The following is an 18,753-nucleotide window of genomic DNA, read 5'->3' on the forward strand; positions in this document are numbered from 1 at the left end:
TCAACTACGTAATTAATTACAGGAATGTAATCACATCTATTAAAAACGAATAACAATAACCTATTTAGAAAAATCTGCATCAGTCTGAACGTTTCCAGGCTTACTGCAATTGATTTGATTTACGTAGTAGCGTGACATGTGTTTTGTAGTTCTGAGGTTGAAACGGATTGCGAATAAAGTGACAAACAGAAGACGTTTATAAAATTTGTGTAGTTGTGCGTAGAAGCGCATGCGGTATTCAACGTATTGAAGAAAATTAACTTTGATTTCTTGTAAAACGTAGGAATTATTTCACGAATTTAATCAATTATTTGAAGAATAATATTCATCATTTAGGATAAAGGTTATCTGATCCCGTTTTCATCCTTATAAAGCGGTGAAAATTTTGAGATGGCCGGTGCAATGCTGTTCGAACGTGCACAAGCAGTTTCAATGACTAATCGTAGCGAGGGTATTTCACTTTTAAGTGAAATCGTCTCCGACCCAAGTATCGGTGTGACGGAGGATGACGAAGATAATATTCGAGTGAAGGAGCAAGGTATTTTACACCTTGGTGAACTTTACAAAAAAGAAGGCAAGGCAAAAGAGTTGGCAGAGTTGATTAAAGCTACCAGACCGTTTCTTAGTTTGATTAGCAAAGCAAAAGCTGCTAAACTCGTACGGTCTTTAGTAGACTTTTTCTTGGATCTGGAAGCTGGTATCGGCATTGAGGTATCTTCACAAATAATTTTGATTGTATTTTCATAGACAGTTTAGTACAATGCTTCTTTTTTCAATAGGTTCAGCTATGCAAAGAATGTATAGAATGGGCAAAAGAAGAACGTAGGACATTTTTAAGGCAGTCATTAGAAGCACGTTTAATAGCATTATATTTCGATACTGGTATGTACAGTGAAGCATTACAGTTGGGATCGGCTTTACTTAAAGAACTTAAGAAACTGGATGATAAACAACTTTTGGTGGAGGTACAATTATTGGAAAGTAAAACCTATCATGCACTGAGTAATTTAGCAAAAGCAAGGGCAGCTCTTACCAGTGCTAGAACAACTGCTAATGCAATTTATTGTCCACCTAAAATGCAAGCTGCTTTAGATTTACAGTCAGGAATATTACATGCTGCAGATGAAAGAGATTTTAAAACTGCTTATTCATATTTTTATGAAGCATTTGAGGGGTAGGTTGTTTCCTTAAATAAATATATTGTACTTCAGAATAATTGTTATGTTTGTATATTTTAATTGCTTTACTACTGTTCTGTAGATATGATAGCGTAGAAAGCCCAAAGGCCTTAACAGCTTTAAAATATATGTTACTTTCAAAAATTATGTTACGTACACCTGAAGATGTTCAATCAATTATGTCAGGAAAATTAGCTGTTAAATATGCAGGAAGGGATTTAGATGCAATGCGGGCAGTTGCCGAAGCGAGCCACCGACGTTCATTAGCAGATTTTCAGACAGCTGTGAAAAAATATCGCCAAGAACTTGAGGATGACGTAATTGTGCGTGCTCATCTCGGCTCTCTCTACGATGCGATGCTTGAACAAAACTTATGTCGTTTAGTTGAACCTTATTCTCGCGTACAGGTACGATTATTTACTTTAAATCGGTTGATTATTTAAATATAAATATTCATCGTTTGTAATTTCATTCTTTTATTTAGGTCAGTCATATCGCAACCTCTATATCACTACCACTTGCTCAAGTGGAGAAGAAGCTTTCACAAATGATATTGGATAAAAAACTAAGGGGTGTCCTTGATCAGGGTGAAGGTGTTTTAATCGTTTTCGAAGATACTCCGCGCGATAAGACTTACGAGATTGCATTAGATACTATACACAGTATGGGGAAAGTTGTTGATACACTTTACCAAAAAGCAAAGAAACTCACTTAGCCGTATTTAATATATATTTCTACACAGTGTTTATACAAACATGTGTTATACAATCATGTATAGCAGATTTAATTTGCTGATTTCAAAAGATGGATATTGATGTACAAAATACGAAATACAATGGTAATACAATGAAACGATACATTTTACCGTTTTACTTATCTGATTCAAAATATTGTTCTAATCTGATTAAAAAATATGTCCAATATTCGCAAAACTGTATGCTGTTTATTTTTTAAAAATTACAGTTTTTTTTAAATATATCCATGACATTCAATTTAATGAAATATTATCCTTTTATCTCCCACCTACTTCTGATACCTATTTATTTGACATTTTCATAGATTATTATATTGACTTAATTCTCTGACAGTTAATTGAAATCAAAATATCATTTTGTATTATTAGTATTCTACTCATATCAATTATAACGAATACAATTATAATTTATCACATAATGTTTTCCTAAATTTTCATTTCTATCAAAGAAGCGAATTCAAATTGTATAGATTATAGTAGAAACAACTTCTACAGAATACGAAATAAAACATGTAAAAAGTAAAAGAATAAAGATTGACATTTTGTGTATCATCGTGCACCTTAGCACATGCTATGATTATAATTCTCTCAATCAGCTCTATGGTGTCTCGATTTTGACGAAGAAAAAATAACTCTGTACGAATAAATAGAAATTTAAATTCTGAGAAGACTAATATAGCTGCATTAATGTTACAGATTCTGATTTGATGGCGTAGTAAGAATACTCACCGCAACTTCCTGTTTGAAGTTGTACGTTACAACAAAGGGATAGTGTGGTTATATTTTATAAACTTTTTTTTTTCATGGAGTGTATAATGGCGGATACTACAGCACAGAAGGTAAAATATTTTATATTATAATTGAAGCTGCAAAACAGAAAGATATGAAATTAAGTAGTCTGTATTACACGTTTAATATATTGCAAGTAAGAATGTTTAGGTTAATGGTAGCGTTTAACTCACCGGCATCGCTATGTTCCAAATAATATTTGCTGTTTCATCATCAATATTTTCAAGAATCTTAACATAATTCTCCTATCGCTTATACACATCAATTCTTTAATCTATTTACAATTCTAGTAATTGGCCTTGGTCAGTCATCTTATCTCAATACTTATACAAAACTATACCTGTATTGTTATATCGACAGTACAATTCTTTTCCCCGTTTTCTTATACAATCTTTTTTCCATTAGTTCATCGTTTTGATCAGTAATATTTAATGTTTGTTTTGATTGTAATTTTACGGATAATTTATAAACATTTATTCGACAACTCAGTACTATGAAATAAATGTATTACTTATAACTGCTATTACATGTGATCTCATTTTGCTCATATTTAAGACATGTATATGTTTGTAAATGTAATCAAAGCAAAATATCAATTTTCAATTGAATATAACCATCCTGTTTAATGCATTTATCTCTTAAATTTATTTTGCAGGTTCAGGAATACAAAGATTCTTTAAAAACAAAGGTAATTAATTGAATATTATTATCCTATAATTTGTATACTCAGTTTGTTGCAAAGTACATCATAATATCACATACATAAACTTTATTTAGGCTGAACAACTATTGCTGAAAGGATTTCCAGAGAAGATTGTTAAGTTGAATGAATTATTAGAAACCCCTGGTTTCCGCAACAGGAAATTGTCAAATGTTCATCAAGACTTAAATGTGCCCATTCCAGATCCTATTATTCTTAATCATTCCGAAAATGAGTCTACTACAAAGAAACGAAAGATAGACAATAGCATAGATGATACCAGTGGAACCAAAGTGATGGTGTTACCAAATGGACCTGTACCTTGTAACAAGCCCCTATGTGATCTTATTCATATAGTTAAGCCTTATATTCGACAACTATTAGAAGATTCTAATTTGGTATATATTCTATAAAGTATATGAGTAGTATATATACATTATATAAACTTTAATATCCTTATCACTTATTTTAATTTTTGAATTTCCAGTTGAAAATGTGGATTTCATTTTTGATTCCAAAAATCGAAGATGGTAATAACTTTGGTGTGTCCATCCAAGAAGATACACTTGCAGAAATACAATCAGTGGAAAGTGAGGCTGCTGCATTTTTCGATCAGATATCTAGGTAATGTGAATAGTAATGATATTAAAAGATTTCTTCTCATAGGGGATACATTATATTCATACAATGATATTTTTTTTTAGGTATTTTATCTCTAGAGGAAAGATTGTTAGTAAAGTTGCAAAGTATCCACACATTAGCGATTACAGAAGAGCAGTTCAAGAATTAGATGAAAAAGAATATGTAAGCCTATGGCTAGTTATGTGCGAAGTCCGTAATCGTTATTGTTCCCTGCACGATTTGGTAATCAAGAATTTGGAGAAGATCAAAAAGCCACGTTCTTCCAACGCGCAATCTTTGTATTAAACATTAGCCTCATATGCTATTTCTATCGGATGGTGTACAGGATTGTATGGGGAAAAAGAAACGAAACGGAAAAGGAAAAAAGCTACGTGATGGAGAGAGTGTCATTCTCGACTTTTCGATAGAAAATTTGAATTTCCTTTTTTTTTTTTTTTTTTTTTTTTTAAATTAAATCGCCTTGACGTTGACTCATTGACATTCACTTGAGCCATATCCAAAACAATAAATAAATAAATATATAAGAAGATATATTTGGCATCATTCACGGAAATAAGTTCAACTACTGTTGATTACAAAATTCATTTTGAATTTTACAAAAATTATTACAAAATTAATCTACTTATTAATTATTTAACATTTCATTTATTATAAAATACATAATTATTACAAAATCTGTCAGAAGTTTAATTTTTCTATTTTCTTTGCTCTCATAACGTGGATTTTTCTTATTATCATCTCTTTAATTTTTCAAATTCTGCTATTTAATTGCACGGTGTGATGTACTTATCGAATACAGATCCGAGAGTATTGGAACGTTTATCTTTTCACCTATTTGAATTTAGAACATAGTTAAGCATGTAATTTGTAATTTACAGCTGTAATATCGTTAGAACATAAATCGAGATATGACATATGTTTTTGGTATATCGTATTAACTTCAAAACACCTCTTTCTTTCTCAACCGGGATATTATACGATACGAAAACATGACACAAATATTGTAATGTTAAGAGTTTTAATCATAAATTATATTGCTTGAAATTATTTTCTTCTTTTCTTTATCACAGTATCAAATGGCATAAGCGTATAATTATTTCTTTAAAACTACAGATCGTTATTCATGCTATACTGCATTTAGAGTAAATTTCAGTATATGCGGTTGATGTAAATGTTGAAATCTTATTATTGTGCAGAAACAGTTGGATGTCAGTCTGTTTTCGTCATCGTTATCATTGCTCCTTTTAATATGAAATGTATTGTTCTTCCTTTTGCAAACGCTTCAGTTGTTCATATCATTATTCTTTTCTTTGTCACGTATATTACTACTATATCGACTATAGTACTTGACCATTTCTAAAAAATTTTGTGTGATGTAGATAGACTATACGCAAAAATGAAAGAGAAGAACGTAAAAGTTTACACATTTCTTGGTATATTTTGTAAAATATAATAAAAATGTAATATGATTCAAATACATCCAATATATAACATTTGCCCAGTTTAATATTAATTTGCATTCAAATATATATTTATATATAAATAAATACACTCGATATATAAAATTTGTTCAAAAAATGTTAATTTATATATATATATATGTATAGATTAACATATATATACATATAGATTATGCATTCTGTTCAATGGCAAGTTTCTAAGATCATATCTGTTCAAAAAGACCAGGATTAAGATAACAATGTTTATTGAATCCAATCAGTGTTATCGTTAATGTCTGACAGTCTCCTCCATTAGTTCTTTGTATTTTTAATCTCTCATCAACCTGTGAAGCATTAACTAATTGTAACTAATGTATAAAATGGTATTAATATACTCTCATAAGATTTATTCACCATGTTTAATAAATCCTGAAGATGAGTTTTATGAGCATATTTCATAAATACTTCACACAAAATTTGTATGAACCAACTACCAGTTATTTTGTCTCGGAAGGCAACATATCCTGGAAGGGTAGCATACGAAAGTAACATATCTTCATAACATCTCAGTGTCTCCCTACCATTTCTTTCAATATTACTAGTTTCATCAGAGGAATGTTGAAAGTTAGATGTATCTGTTGTATATCTAGGTTCTTTTACTGATTTTTGTTTTTTCTTTCCTCTAAAAGATCATTGTATAATAATAAAATATTATCAGTATATGTATCTATGATATTTTTATAGTAGGTTTAGCACTTACCTACATAATTGAAAAATGAAAATCTTTGGTTTCCCTGCAAGGTTGGGACAAGCTTCTGCAGTGAAATAACTCAAAATATCAGTACATAAAACAGTTTTTTGATTTTGCACTTTGTCTGGCATATGCTCTTCTACACCTTCTATTTCTGTGACTTCATACTGTGTATTAATATTACCATGACTACTTATTATGACAAAGCAAGAATCAACCTTGCGTAACTCTTTACGTTGAGAAAATTCTTTAATTGTCTCTAATATTTTCTTGGAAAGAAGTAGCCTATGTGATATAAAGTTTTCATTTGTTTTTTAATATGTAAATGTATCCATATTTACCTGTGCTGTTAGATTGCAATAGGAAGAAACTTCAAAACCCATTTGTCTAAAAAGTTGTTTCAAGTTTGATTCATCATATATAGCCGAATTTCTATCTTCTTTATCTGGATGTTTGTAATCAATATTTGTTATTATTAAAACCAGTCCACGAGGTTTGCTACGCATTGGATATGTTTGAACATTTTCATATTCAGGTCCATCTAAGAATTTTGTAGCTTTCTCTACTAAAATTTGTAGTGGTTCCTCTAATACTTGTATATTACGAAAAAAGTCGCCTTGTGGTCTTTTTAAAAATGGAAATACAATTGATACAGTAAATGCAGAATAAGATATACATATAAAATAAATTAAAGCTAATTAGTGGGATTTTAAACTTTACCCTTCCGTGATTGGAATAAAAGTAGTTTCCTCTACATTGCTTTCTTCCGTGCATTCATTATGATTACCATAACTTTGTGTGTTAGTAATAGGTAATGGAGTTCTTGTTCCTTCCAAGATATCTGCTAAATCTTCATGGTTACTTTGTCTTAGGCTTGCAAGAAAACGAACAAACGCAAGTGGTCCTCGTGTTTTTATCGTCAAATATATTTCATGCACTGTTGTTTTATTTGTGATGTCTTTCTATATAAAATATTACAAAATTCACAAGTCACTCTATATAACTAACAGTCGTAAAATGTTCAGGAAATTTTAAAAAGTTTCTTACTATCCAGCGTGAAATATTCACGTCATCTCTATTAAAAACTTTATTTTCAAACAGTTTTGGCCATAATTTGATTATATTTATTCTAGGTACAATATCCTCGTAACACGAGTCTAATATTTCTCGATGCTTTCGATCCATGTTAAGTAATAATAGAGGACATCCATATCCTTTAGTAAAATTGCTCAATTAATTGTTACAAGCTTATCGTTCGTATCGAAACGATGTTCTTCCTCAATTCACCATCCTAATGTGATATCTTAATACGATAAAGTTCACAAAGTGACTCAGCCTGACTCGAAAATTTCGATAGGTATCGTTTGTATTGGTAAAATCTTGTCACGAATGATATTGCCACTTATGTTTAATTATTTAACTTATAATTTTATTTTGACAGATTAATTTTTCACGGTTTGTTGTTCTATAAACAAGTTTTATTCAAAAAAGGAATTTAGAGAGAAAAATCGAAATGAGTGTCGGTAGATATCGATAAACGAAGAATAATATTCGATCAACATATCTCGAATTTAGAGATTGATAGATCGAGCAATTTACTTCAATTAATCGATTAATCGAATATGAATAATTTCAATATCGATATGGCAACCGCTAGAAGAAATCAAATACAACAGACAAGTAAGTAACATGTAATATTTTTTCGTATCCCACTTTTGATTGTCGGAGGAATTTGGGGATAGATGATCGTTGATATTGATCGCGTTAATTTTTGTGTCACATGCGACTTTACCGATACAGTACAGAATAAGATTATTTAATTAAAAATACAATCGATTGTAGATTCCATTGGAAAACATAGTATCACAAATAAAAGAGTATTGTTAAAAGAATTTGATTATGATCACGCATTATGGAAATGCTGCTATTCTAAGTATAAAGAAAGGATTAGCCTAGAAAAGAAGACTCAAGAAAATGTAGAGAGTGTAAGAAATAATGTCAGAAAATTAACTGGTACCCCCAAGGAAAGAATGCTTAGAAGTCTAATGGCCTTCTTCTAAGAGACCAATTTACAATTAGAAAACTATGTGCGGCCGATAGTCAAAGGTAGGACGACAAGGAAGAACGAGCAATAGGAAAGGATTTAAAAAAGTGAGAATGCCGTTAATTTAGCTGTTTACGAGAAAGAGAGGGGCCGAAATCGGAGCAGTTTTTAAAAACCATTATTTTTGGCACTTTCTCCTACATTCGAAATCGTTCTTGACGGTACTCTCACTCTTCTACTTTCACTATAATTTTTTATATGATTTCTGGCAAAGCTAGTTTCTAGTAACTAATAAAAAAAATGGTTTGACATTAGAAGATAATTTCACCTTTGGTACTAAAAATGTTGTACATAAAAACTAATTGAATATGATTTTAGGAAATTTGGATTTTTACGAGTTTAGTACAGGTTTACCATAATGATCGACGGTGGTGAGTACACAGATGTCTTTGACTAAGCTTCGGACACTTTCAATATGATGTACAATAACAAAAAGTTAAATAAATTAAACAATTGCCATTTTGATATACTTCTATGTATATAGGATGTCACAGTTCGAAGAGTGGAATTTCTGCATGTGGACCTAATTCGATAGTCTGTATAAATACAGGATACGAGTTGAAAGTAAGCGAAGGAATCGTCCGGTGCATCCGAATGAGGAAGATAACGATCTGGAAAGGGAAGAAAGAAAGGTGGAGGGGTAGTGAGAAGAGCCGTATGAAAGGAACTATCAGGAGAGAGAGAGAGTGGTCTCTGGATGCTGTATTTCCGTTCCTCATCAGTAGTCAACCTTATGCCGAGGATCTCCTCCTTTCTTCGCAGTGCCATCGGGTAATCGGCGAAGGAAAGACGTCAAAGTGATTCCGATCGTGATGGAAATGTAATTGAAATCAAACACTTGTTCCTCTTATCGTTCTAAGGATCGGTATTTTTCATTCATTTCGGCCATCGTCAGTCGTAGGTTGGCGTGTGCGTATGCCAGTGTGCGTGCGTGGGTATGTGTGCGCTAGCATAAAGCACCGATCGATCGAGTAATAATCTACGATTAAATAATTAATAATCGAAGGCAAATGTATTGTTGGATATCATAAACGCAATGGTCCGCGTGGAATATTTGGAGGAACTCGTGATCCAGACAATGTTCGCCGGTTTCAGCACGCGGTGTGAAAAGAAACGGTCTGACGAATGCTCATGTTTATCGTTAAGCAGCCCCTTTTGAACGTCACGTGGCAAGAGGAAGGGAAGAGAACGCGTGGCAGGCGTGCAAAGATGGGAATTGTCCTACCAAGAGTATTTCGACGAGCCGATTCATACCTGCGATTCAAATCGGCATTGTCAAAGTCGAAAGTTACTGAGTCTAACTTTCACTAATAACCAAACGGTGTAATGCTACGGTTTCACGCGTGTACCGCACGTTCACGGGACGTCGTAGGGTACTGAGAACGTGTTACGAAGCAACAACCACACGAAGAGACGTCGTTCCACTTGTTTCGGTGACCTGGTTTCACGACCCACTTTTCTACCGGACCACACTACGTGTGAATGCCTTCGCCACGCTTCGCGTATTCTTACGGTACACGAACGGTATCCAGGAAAAAGACACACAAAGTTCAGAAATGAAATGAAACATTTGCAGAACTTTTCAGGCGTTCCCATCGATACAAATTTTCTCATTAATGTATACTTTGTGAAGAAAGATAGAGAACCCCATTTAGGGGTAGGATTATATTTCATCGTAAGATTACGACTATATATTTAGACAAGTCGTAAGTTTGTTCGAGTTGCAATTACCGTCGAAAAACAATAAAAATAGAAATGTGATCGATCAACGGTATTCTTCAGAATTTAGTATCTTTCTGAACCTGATTCGAGCGGATTATATTTAAACATAAATAGATAGATAGATAGATAGATAGATAGAGAGAGAGAGAGAGAGAGAGAGGTTCTAGCAAGGATGCTAGATTATCGATTGAACTTTTTTATTGCGATTCTGTTCAAATAAATCACAGGAGCTATGCAAGTATCGATCGGTAATATCGGCGAGTTAACGTTTGAAAAAGATCGGGGAATAAAACTGTTTCGAAGGAAAAGACACTGCACGGAAACTGCGAATTTTCGATTCGTGAAGCGTAAAGATTTAGGGTGTTCCTTCGCATTGGTGAACGACTAGAGGAGCTACAACGAGTCGGCAACGAGTCAAATCTTTGTCGATCGATCTTGTTTTAGATCGCCGGTAGAAAAGAGAAATGAATTGGCTTGCAAGTTTACTTTTCACTCGGCTCCTTGTTGGATTCTATTGTCAAGCCGATATCAGGAAAAATGACCGGTATTTAGAGAATTTCGGTGAGTCTGAGTTAATAAAAGCAAGCGAATAGCATATTTACATACAGTCTATTCGTATCGTTGCTCTTAATTTTCACGAAGATATAAATTCACATGGATGAAAACATTTTTACAGAACGTCGGTCGTGTTTCTTCTTGTAAACATAACGTTTGTGCTAATATAATATAATATATAATATATAATATAAATTACGCATTTCGATTCTAGATCTAGATACAAAGAAGGAAACTGCGATGGAAAATGTAATCGATACAGAAGGACAGACACGATTTTTCGACGAACTCGGACGTAAGTTTTATGCGAATCTACACCGCGACCCAAAAATTAAACGATTCGAATCGTTAATAGATGTAATAAAAAGACTTGAATGTTTCATCTCGGAACTACAGTTAGGCAGTCTAATAACCAACATTAACTCTTAGAAGATATCACAAATGAAATTTCACTCGATGCGAATTTTCTTTCGATATTATCGGCCTGTGATAATATCGTTACAATGCTATATAGTTAATTATTTATTGGAAACAATAATTCTTCTGCTCCTCGTCTATATTGCGTAATAATAAATCATTTGTGAATCAGCTTCTTTAATTTTACCGATGTTTCGCAATGAACTTTCACCCATGACAGCTTATAAGGGTTAAGGTTTATCAAATAGTCTTAGTAATTAGTCTTAAGGTTTATTAAACGTAAAACGTTTTTAGAAGTGATCGAATTGTTTGGTGAGCTACTGTCGCTACTGTTGCTACTGTGCATATATAACATGCAAATATGTACATTATACGTGGGAAAAGAAAGGAAGAAAGGCAAAGAACAACGGAAAGAAAGGACGCGAGGACAACAAGGTAGGGGGAAGAAAGCAAAAGAGAGTGAAGAAGAGGACGAGTGGGGAACCAATGTCAGGGAAGACACGCTATCGTAGCAATGAGAAAGCTGACGTTGGTGAAAGCCGGGAACGCTTCTTTAGATGCCGGTAGAGTCTCGTTAGTCGGTGGAACGCATCAATTCGTAATAGGCTAAGCAAGAATTAATTTTTTTAAGTGTCGCAACGGAAACGATATTCATGGCATGAGCGTAAACGGTGATCAAAATTACACGTACAATAGGTGAACGTTGTTGGTTAATCGACGCTTGTCTTTTATCGAGTCATTTAAAAAAAAAAAAAAAAAGGACAGATCCGAAAGGTGGTTACCGTGCACAGAAAATTACTGAAATTTATCAGGTGACATATATAAAGTTCGATTAAATCGATGGAACTAAGGTAAAATGTCGAAGGCACGACGGTGTCGGATATCTTCCATGGATCATTGGCAACCTGCGCGCTCTTCAACGGTAACAAAGGAATTCGATTCTCGATGAAATCGAGAGTTTTATCGGTAACAAGTAAATTACGCGTAACTATGGTACGAATTGTGACGATTCGTTAATACGAGTTCTAATTTATTTACGAAATAAATTAGAAAGATATCAGACCATGAGTGTCACTGCGACTGTACACGTGTTCCTAATAGTAACCGCTACTGCACTCAAGTACGGTAACTACGATGCGGTGACTTACGATCGTCCTTTGGCCTCTTCCACTACACCGTCTTTGTCACATTTACACAATTGGTTTTCGAAATTGCAGAAATCCAAGAAAAATGAAAGAACAGAGAAATTTACGTTGCTATCCAACGGACAGTTCGTAGAACAAGATCCTCTGAATTTATGGATTAAGAAGCAACTGTCGGATAAAAGAAGCCCGAGGGAAACGAATAAACTGGACGATAGTTTGACGGTAGTTGGGGGTCAGAAATTTGATAACCCTGTACGTGAAATTGGCGTGAAAACATGTTTCGATCCGAGAAGAGAAAACTCGTGGAACGATGCAGATTACGATCATTTTGACAAGCCTCGAAACGCTATCGTTCGCAGAGTGTTCGTTAGAAATAAAGGTCTATCGGAAGGTAGGTTGGATTATTCCAATAGAAAAGACTCGTCGGAGGCTGACACGGTCGGAAATGGCGATTGGAGAAGACAAATAGCAGGGAGACACGATATACGTACAGTTGATGATAGTGACAGCGATAGTGAAAGTTATATTTCGACATTGGATAACGTTAACGTTCAACAACGACAGCTAACGAATGAACGTATCATCGATAACGGATATTCGAACGATACCAGTGAAGAAAATGATTTTACAGGTTTTCTTGATCGATTGAAGAAAAAGATGAACGGCGAGGAATTGGAACAGCTAACGTCGACAAGTCACAGGCAAGGAAGAAGACGTAAATTAACCAGTCAACAGCAAGGCTCCCTCCTTGTCGAGGCTCTGAGGAAAAAACGAAATTACACGGGAGATCATCGAGGTCATAATAACGATCTGCAGAATGGCTTAATGGACATGTTGGGTAGAAGTACGTTTCGTACAATAAAAATCGAGATTGAGGAATATAATCGTGACTGACTTGTTAAAATATAAAGTCTCCAGTTTGAGAAAAGATATATTATAAAGATCGAATATCCTTCTTTGTAGAGTAAATCGAAACAAAAAAGAGACGAGAAATGCGGTGTACAACAGACAAAATATGTATAACGACGGACTATGGACAATTTACCGATCGGTAATGATCGAATAAACGCTCAAAGACGTTCATTTGATACACTACTGGTACGATAACTCGAAATATAATAATCGAGCCGCTAGTCGTCCGACTTTCCTGCTCGATCTCGTCACTATGAGTTGAATTCACGATTTCACTTATGAAATCGTTATTCGAAACGAAAGCAGCCATGTGTTTATCCGAAGAAACAGACCGAAAGAAAAGCAACGCGATGCCGTATGCCACTCGAACAACAATGCCAGATACAAGACATGACAAGACACTACCCATAAAGAAATATAATAATCTCTAAAAGATCGAATGCGAGTGATTAGCATAAAACCATTAAATGATTACCTTGTAAACCGTTCTATCGCTTGAACATTTTTTTCGGATCAGTTTCAAATTTGCCCAATATAATCACGATAATCGTGTCTGATCACAGTCCTCGTGAAATTTCTAAATATTTCGTATAATATACGCATGATATATCCGTAAAAGGTGTTCGAACGCTTTTGCGAGTCACTGTAACGTTAAGGGGATGAAATTCGGGATATTTTTCCCTTATACGCGGTTTACTTTACGCGGTGCGGTTTTATTACCTTCGAGTGCGAAGAAATGGTGAATGATTGTCGATAACTGTTCTGTTTTAGTGATACCGCAAACGTGTACGTACAAAGGAACGACATTCGATTGTGGCCTTAGTATTAGTTGCGTTCTCGGAGGTGGTCGTCCGGTCGATCTCTGTTCCGGAGGATTGATATGGAGCTGTTGCGTCGACGACGATGACATCCCCGACAAAGTACCACGACCGACGATCGGGCTACTGCAAAATGCTAGTGAGTTGTCATAAAATCTCTAGAATTTTTATCGAGTCCTTTTCTCCTTGATATCCAGTTCGAAATATTTCGTTGTTAAAAGTTACTTACTCGTTAAGCCTCGATCGTATTACGTACGATGCAAATTGTAAAAGATCTTTGCGAAAAAGTTAATTCTTTATGTCGTTTAATGTCGAGGAAAAAGGAAACAATGCAACATAACGATACTGATAATGGTGGGGACCATTAACTCTGATTCTGTTTCTGATACGTATGAAAACACGGTTTGCTCAGCGATATGTCGAATGGACCCGGTGATAAGTACAGTTAAATGGAAATTGCGATTAATATGGTAGAAAAGGTAAAATGAAGGTTGTTTAAACATAGCACTTTCGTTAAACTTGGGAAATCAACATCCCTATGTGGACGATGACGTGCAAATCTACGACAACGCGGCAAGGCCGAGCAAACCGACGTATAGCGGTCAGAACGAGCACGGGACGAGCTACCTGTACGCAGACATCGCAAACAAACCAACAACCATTTATGAGTCTTCACAGACATGGAATTACGATCGGCCTGTGCATACAAATCGTCCATCGGTTTATCATCCGCTGCAGCTTGATTATCCTCAGGATGAATATGACGTCGCTTATCCCGATGTTTCGGGAATTCACACACCAAGCGAGGACGTCTCAAACTCCGTGGATTATTCCAAATATCGTGGTAATCCGCATGAAGTCGCACCAATCAAAAGTTTTGCACCAATATCGTACTCTCCTACTTCTGATCGTCACGTAAAGAAGTCGGTCAAATATTTTATATTACTTATTTTTTTTTTAAATTGGAATTATTTACAAAGTTGTTAGCGATGTTATGGAGAATATAAGCGTCATCATGCGTGAACTATTAATATTATAGCAATTTATCGAGTGATTTTGCTTTCCTTGACAGAAATTTACAAATCGTGTTTTGTTGCCTCGCAAATTATCTTTCAGAAAGTTCGCGTTATTCTTCGAAATTTGTAAGTCGACGACTTAATTGATCGAAGAATGTTTATAATGGAATATTAGTGGGTCAAAGAATAATTATAATGGAACATTAGTGGATCAAAGAATATTTATCGTATTTTTCCGACGATAGTCATCGCCGCGAATAAACGAATACCAGAACAGAAGAAAGCACTTTTCCTCGCTTAATGTCTTTCTCTGTCACTTCTCGCTTTGCACGTTTTTATACATGTGGCTTTATCGCTATCATACACGACAACGATAAATAGATATCAACGATAAACTAGGTGAAGGATAGTAAGCAGACGAAAAACGAAAGAAAAATGGGAGAAATATAGGGAAACGTAACCGCGTGCTATTCGCAGAAAGAAATTTACGGACAAGAAGCATGAGATCTTGGAAAAGTTCAATTTGAAAAAAAATGTGTTAACGCGATCGTGACATCAAATATGTATTCGATTGCTTCAAACCAAAGCAAAGCTTTCGCCTTGTATATGATACAGATTTTGTTTTGCATTGCTTTGCAGGTTGCGGTGAACTTTACACGAGAAGCAATAGAATCGTAGGTGGGCACAGTTCCAGTTTCGGTAGTCATCCATGGCAGGTAAATTTATCGTAAAATTTGAGAGTCGAGAGAGTCGATCGTTTTACGTATTTCCCTTGAAATTTAGGCTGCCATTATCAAATCTGGATTCTTAACAAAGAAGTTGTCATGCGGCGGTGCCTTATTGAACAACAGATGGGTCGTTACCGCGGCTCACTGTGTCGCAACGTTAGTATGCAAAAAGACAGTAGCATGAACATTTTACAATTCGTCATTACCAACTTGAATGCTGATTGTTAATGTTTCTTTTTCGTACAGAACACCGAATAGTAACCTGAAAGTTCGTCTTGGCGAATGGGACGTCAGAGACGCGTCCGAACGATTGCTACACGAAGAATTCAACGTCGAAAGGAAAGAGGTAGGCGATGAGCTCTACGTTGTTTCATTTTTGTACGCGAGTTGCTCTGCGAAACGGTCGTAGAGATTTTATTATCGGAAATTGTCCCGTAGGTTCATCCGCAATACTCGCCAACCGATTTCCGAAACGACGTGGCGTTGGTGAAGCTTTCGAGAACAGTGGCGTTCAAACAACATATCGTACCTGTCTGTTTACCAGCCAAGAATCTTAAAATTTCTGGACGCACAGCGACGGTTGCCGGTTGGGGTAGAACCAGACACGGGCAAAGTTCGGCGCCGTCGGTTCTTCAAGAGGTTGATGTGGAAGTACGTGCACCAGCGCAATTTTACTTCAATTCTCTCGCGTTCTGTAGATCATAATCTGAAGCCAATCGTGTATTTTCATTTCTAACGAGTTTCCTATACGCGTAATTTTCTATCTTAAATACGCATACGTTAAAGCTCTTCTTAAGATTCGAATAGCGGAGTTAAATCACAAACGAAGCGACGCCTTTCAGGTAATCCCCAATGAAAGATGTCAGCGTTGGTTTAGAGCGGCTGGAAGACGCGAAACCATTCACGACGTCTTTTTATGCGCCGGATATAAGGAAGGCGGACGAGATTCCTGTCAGGTAAACTAAACTTGGCTTATACAGAATTTGCATTAAGTTGATGCATATGAAATATTTGACAGACCAATAGCGTCTATTACATTTCGTTCTATCTAATTTATCGAATGATATAAATACAAATACGATTACAGGGGGACTCGGGTGGTCCTTTAACCATGTCCGTCGAAGGAAGACACGTATTAATCGGCCTCGTATCATGGGGTATAGGATGCGGCCGGGAACATCTGCCAGGTGTATATACGAATATCCAGAAATTCGTACCTTGGATCGACAAGGTCATGAGTTAGGTTTTGTAATTTATAAGGACGTAGGAGATACATAAATGAAATTGAAAGATGTAGCTCGACAAATGCGATGAGATAACAGTACATGCAAAAGCTATACGAGAAGATACTAGTTTATAACGATCGATCGTTTACAATATAATTTTATATGCTGTATAGTTACGGTATTATAATATTCAATGTAATATAATTCATTGTAATATTCAATGCCGAACAGTTTAATTTTTACATTTGTGAATCGATATTAATAGCGATGATTTATATCGCTATAAACTACTTAACTATTGTACGAACAATTGAAATACGATCTCTGTGCCGTTGAAGGAAATTGTTACGTTTTATTCAGTTTATTAGATCTAGTAAATCCTTCGAAAACTGAAGGTAAGCATGCATCAGGCTTTTCCTTGTTCGTATAATAGTAGTTCATGTTCAGATAAATGAATTCAATCACGAGAAGTTCATTTAATCGAGCAATAACTAAAGTTTTGTTTGAATAAACGCGTTCGGACTGATTACATTCGCGCCTTGTTATAAGTCGTAGATGGCGTGATAAAATCGTTGAATGGTCGGTATCGTAGAACATGATAAATGAACATGAAAATGGTAACGAGAGCGACGTAGCCCCCGGATCGTGGAACGCAAATTTATATTACGTGTTAGGTCCTTATTGCTTGTAAACGATACACATGTAATTCCTATATTCGTCTTCGCGTAAGAAACATTCCGATCCTTTCCGAGGTCGATATTTCAGAACGTGACACGAAGTTTCGTATGGTAAGTTCCATGCTCGTACTTTTCAGTGACTAGTCGATAAGGCGCTTCGATCGAGAAGTTAAGATTTACCGTGTAGCGCCATCGTATGAAAATAACTCGAACTTGGTTGTCTCCGTCTCTTTCACGTATTCGACGTATTATGGATAACGTCGATAGTTACACAAATTTTTAATGAATTAAAAGAAGCTGACGACAAATTTACTTTCCAATATACTTGTCAAATATAAAAGCATTAAATATATGTGTCCATATTTGATTTGGAAGTTATAATTTTGCTAAACTTCTTTGTTCGAAACAATAACGTATATTTAATAATGGTTCCTAATTAACATTCATTTAAATAACATTTTTCTGTAATAGACGAAATATCATTTGTATAATTACTTAAAATTAGAGCTAAAAAAATTACGAAAAGTAGCTTAATCATCGAGCGAGCTCGATGGTTTAGTTTATATTCTTCACGTTTGATGCTCTCACCGTAGGATGGCGTTAAATACGAAATCCTAATTTCTCGATCGCCGCTTCCTACGGTGGTCAATTTGTAAAGCACAGTTCCCGACTTTAACAGCCTTATCTCTTCCATTGGAGTTTCCAGACCCGTGCATACGATCGTGGTCAAGCCTTTCCCTTACATACGTACATGTATATACATACGTATCTGGTCAATGGTCCGATACAACGACGTCGATAACGAACTATATCTCTTTTTCTTATTTTACAAATTACTTAACCTCGACGCTGGTAATTGGATACCTAAGTACCCATTCCTATACTTCTTTTAACAACTTTCGTATGTGAAAATGTGTCTCGCATGTTTCCGATATTTTTACGTGGAAAATGTAAAAGCTCTCGGTAAACGGTAAACTTCAAACCCGTTTAAATACTTGTTAGATAATCGTAGTACGTTTATCAGTTGCTTACATAAGGGTTAAATAAAGAATCGTTCGTCGTACGAGATATGGAAGGAAAATTTGACCCATAGTAATGTTTTTATTTCGAACGAGCGATTAAATAGTTGCCGTATCTGTCGGTGGAGCGGTGCTTACATCCAGCAACCGTGGAAAGCGTT

At 35.2% G+C, this 18,753-nt stretch overlaps 4 protein-coding genes and 1 long non-coding RNA gene across 9 annotated transcripts; 3 read left to right on the forward strand and 2 right to left on the reverse strand.

The window, feature by feature from the left end:
- Window positions 1-137: 137 nt before the first annotated feature.
- On the forward strand, window positions 138-2,035 carry LOC100642224 (26S proteasome non-ATPase regulatory subunit 11). The gene is made up of 5 exons (XM_012315525.3): window positions 138-279; window positions 375-711; window positions 780-1,174; window positions 1,261-1,585; window positions 1,663-2,035. The coding sequence occupies exons 2-5, from the start codon at window positions 391-393 to the stop codon at window positions 1,891-1,893; spliced, it is 1,272 nt and encodes a 423-aa protein (XP_012170915.1). The 5' UTR covers window positions 138-279; window positions 375-390; the 3' UTR covers window positions 1,894-2,035.
- A 20-nt stretch (window positions 2,036-2,055) lies between these two features.
- LOC105666400 lies at window positions 2,056-3,368 on the reverse strand. The gene is made up of 3 exons (XR_001099268.3): window positions 2,895-3,368; window positions 2,662-2,798; window positions 2,056-2,566 (listed from the first exon to the last, which is right to left on the reverse strand). It is a non-coding gene; the product is annotated as an uncharacterized LOC105666400 (long non-coding RNA).
- LOC100652252 (proteasome activator complex subunit 3) lies at window positions 2,642-4,979 on the forward strand. The gene is made up of 5 exons (XM_003400119.4): window positions 2,642-2,771; window positions 3,377-3,409; window positions 3,499-3,819; window positions 3,909-4,045; window positions 4,126-4,979. Exons 1-5 carry the CDS (start codon window positions 2,736-2,738, stop codon window positions 4,346-4,348), a joined length of 750 nt encoding a protein of 249 aa, XP_003400167.1. The 5' UTR covers window positions 2,642-2,735; the 3' UTR covers window positions 4,349-4,979.
- A 496-nt stretch (window positions 4,980-5,475) lies between these two features.
- Window positions 5,476-7,702, reverse strand: LOC100652135 (caspase-6). The gene is made up of 6 exons (XM_012315524.3): window positions 7,301-7,702; window positions 6,974-7,215; window positions 6,595-6,877; window positions 6,263-6,522; window positions 5,917-6,184; window positions 5,476-5,846 (listed from the first exon to the last, which is right to left on the reverse strand). Exons 1-6 carry the CDS (start codon window positions 7,436-7,438, stop codon window positions 5,727-5,729), a joined length of 1,311 nt encoding a protein of 436 aa, XP_012170914.1. The 5' UTR covers window positions 7,439-7,702; the 3' UTR covers window positions 5,476-5,726.
- Window positions 7,703-7,773: 71 nt separating this feature from the next.
- Window positions 7,774-17,117, forward strand: LOC100652014 (serine proteinase stubble). 5 transcript variants are annotated; one of them, XM_048411454.1, is made up of 14 exons: window positions 7,774-7,933; window positions 8,096-8,359; window positions 8,676-8,728; window positions 8,842-9,177; window positions 9,253-10,640; window positions 10,849-10,929; window positions 13,880-14,065; window positions 14,432-14,770; window positions 15,582-15,658; window positions 15,726-15,826; window positions 15,917-16,016; window positions 16,109-16,321; window positions 16,513-16,626; window positions 16,758-17,117. In XM_048411454.1, the coding sequence occupies exons 5-14, from the start codon at window positions 10,544-10,546 to the stop codon at window positions 16,911-16,913; spliced, it is 1,464 nt and encodes a 487-aa protein (XP_048267411.1). In that variant the 5' UTR covers window positions 7,774-7,933; window positions 8,096-8,359; window positions 8,676-8,728; window positions 8,842-9,177; window positions 9,253-10,543; the 3' UTR covers window positions 16,914-17,117. The 5 variants fall into 5 exon arrangements, with proteins under 5 accessions (XP_048267411.1, XP_048267410.1, XP_048267412.1 ...); XM_048411453.1 differs by having other exon boundaries at window positions 8,096-8,728; XM_048411455.1 differs by lacking the exon at window positions 14,432-14,770 and having other exon boundaries at window positions 8,096-8,728.
- The last annotated feature ends 1,636 nt before the right edge of the window (window positions 17,118-18,753 follow it).

Source organism: Bombus terrestris, chromosome 13 (genome assembly GCF_910591885.1).
Source record: "Bombus terrestris chromosome 13, iyBomTerr1.2, whole genome shotgun sequence".
Taxonomy (NCBI): domain Eukaryota; kingdom Metazoa; phylum Arthropoda; class Insecta; order Hymenoptera; family Apidae; genus Bombus; species Bombus terrestris.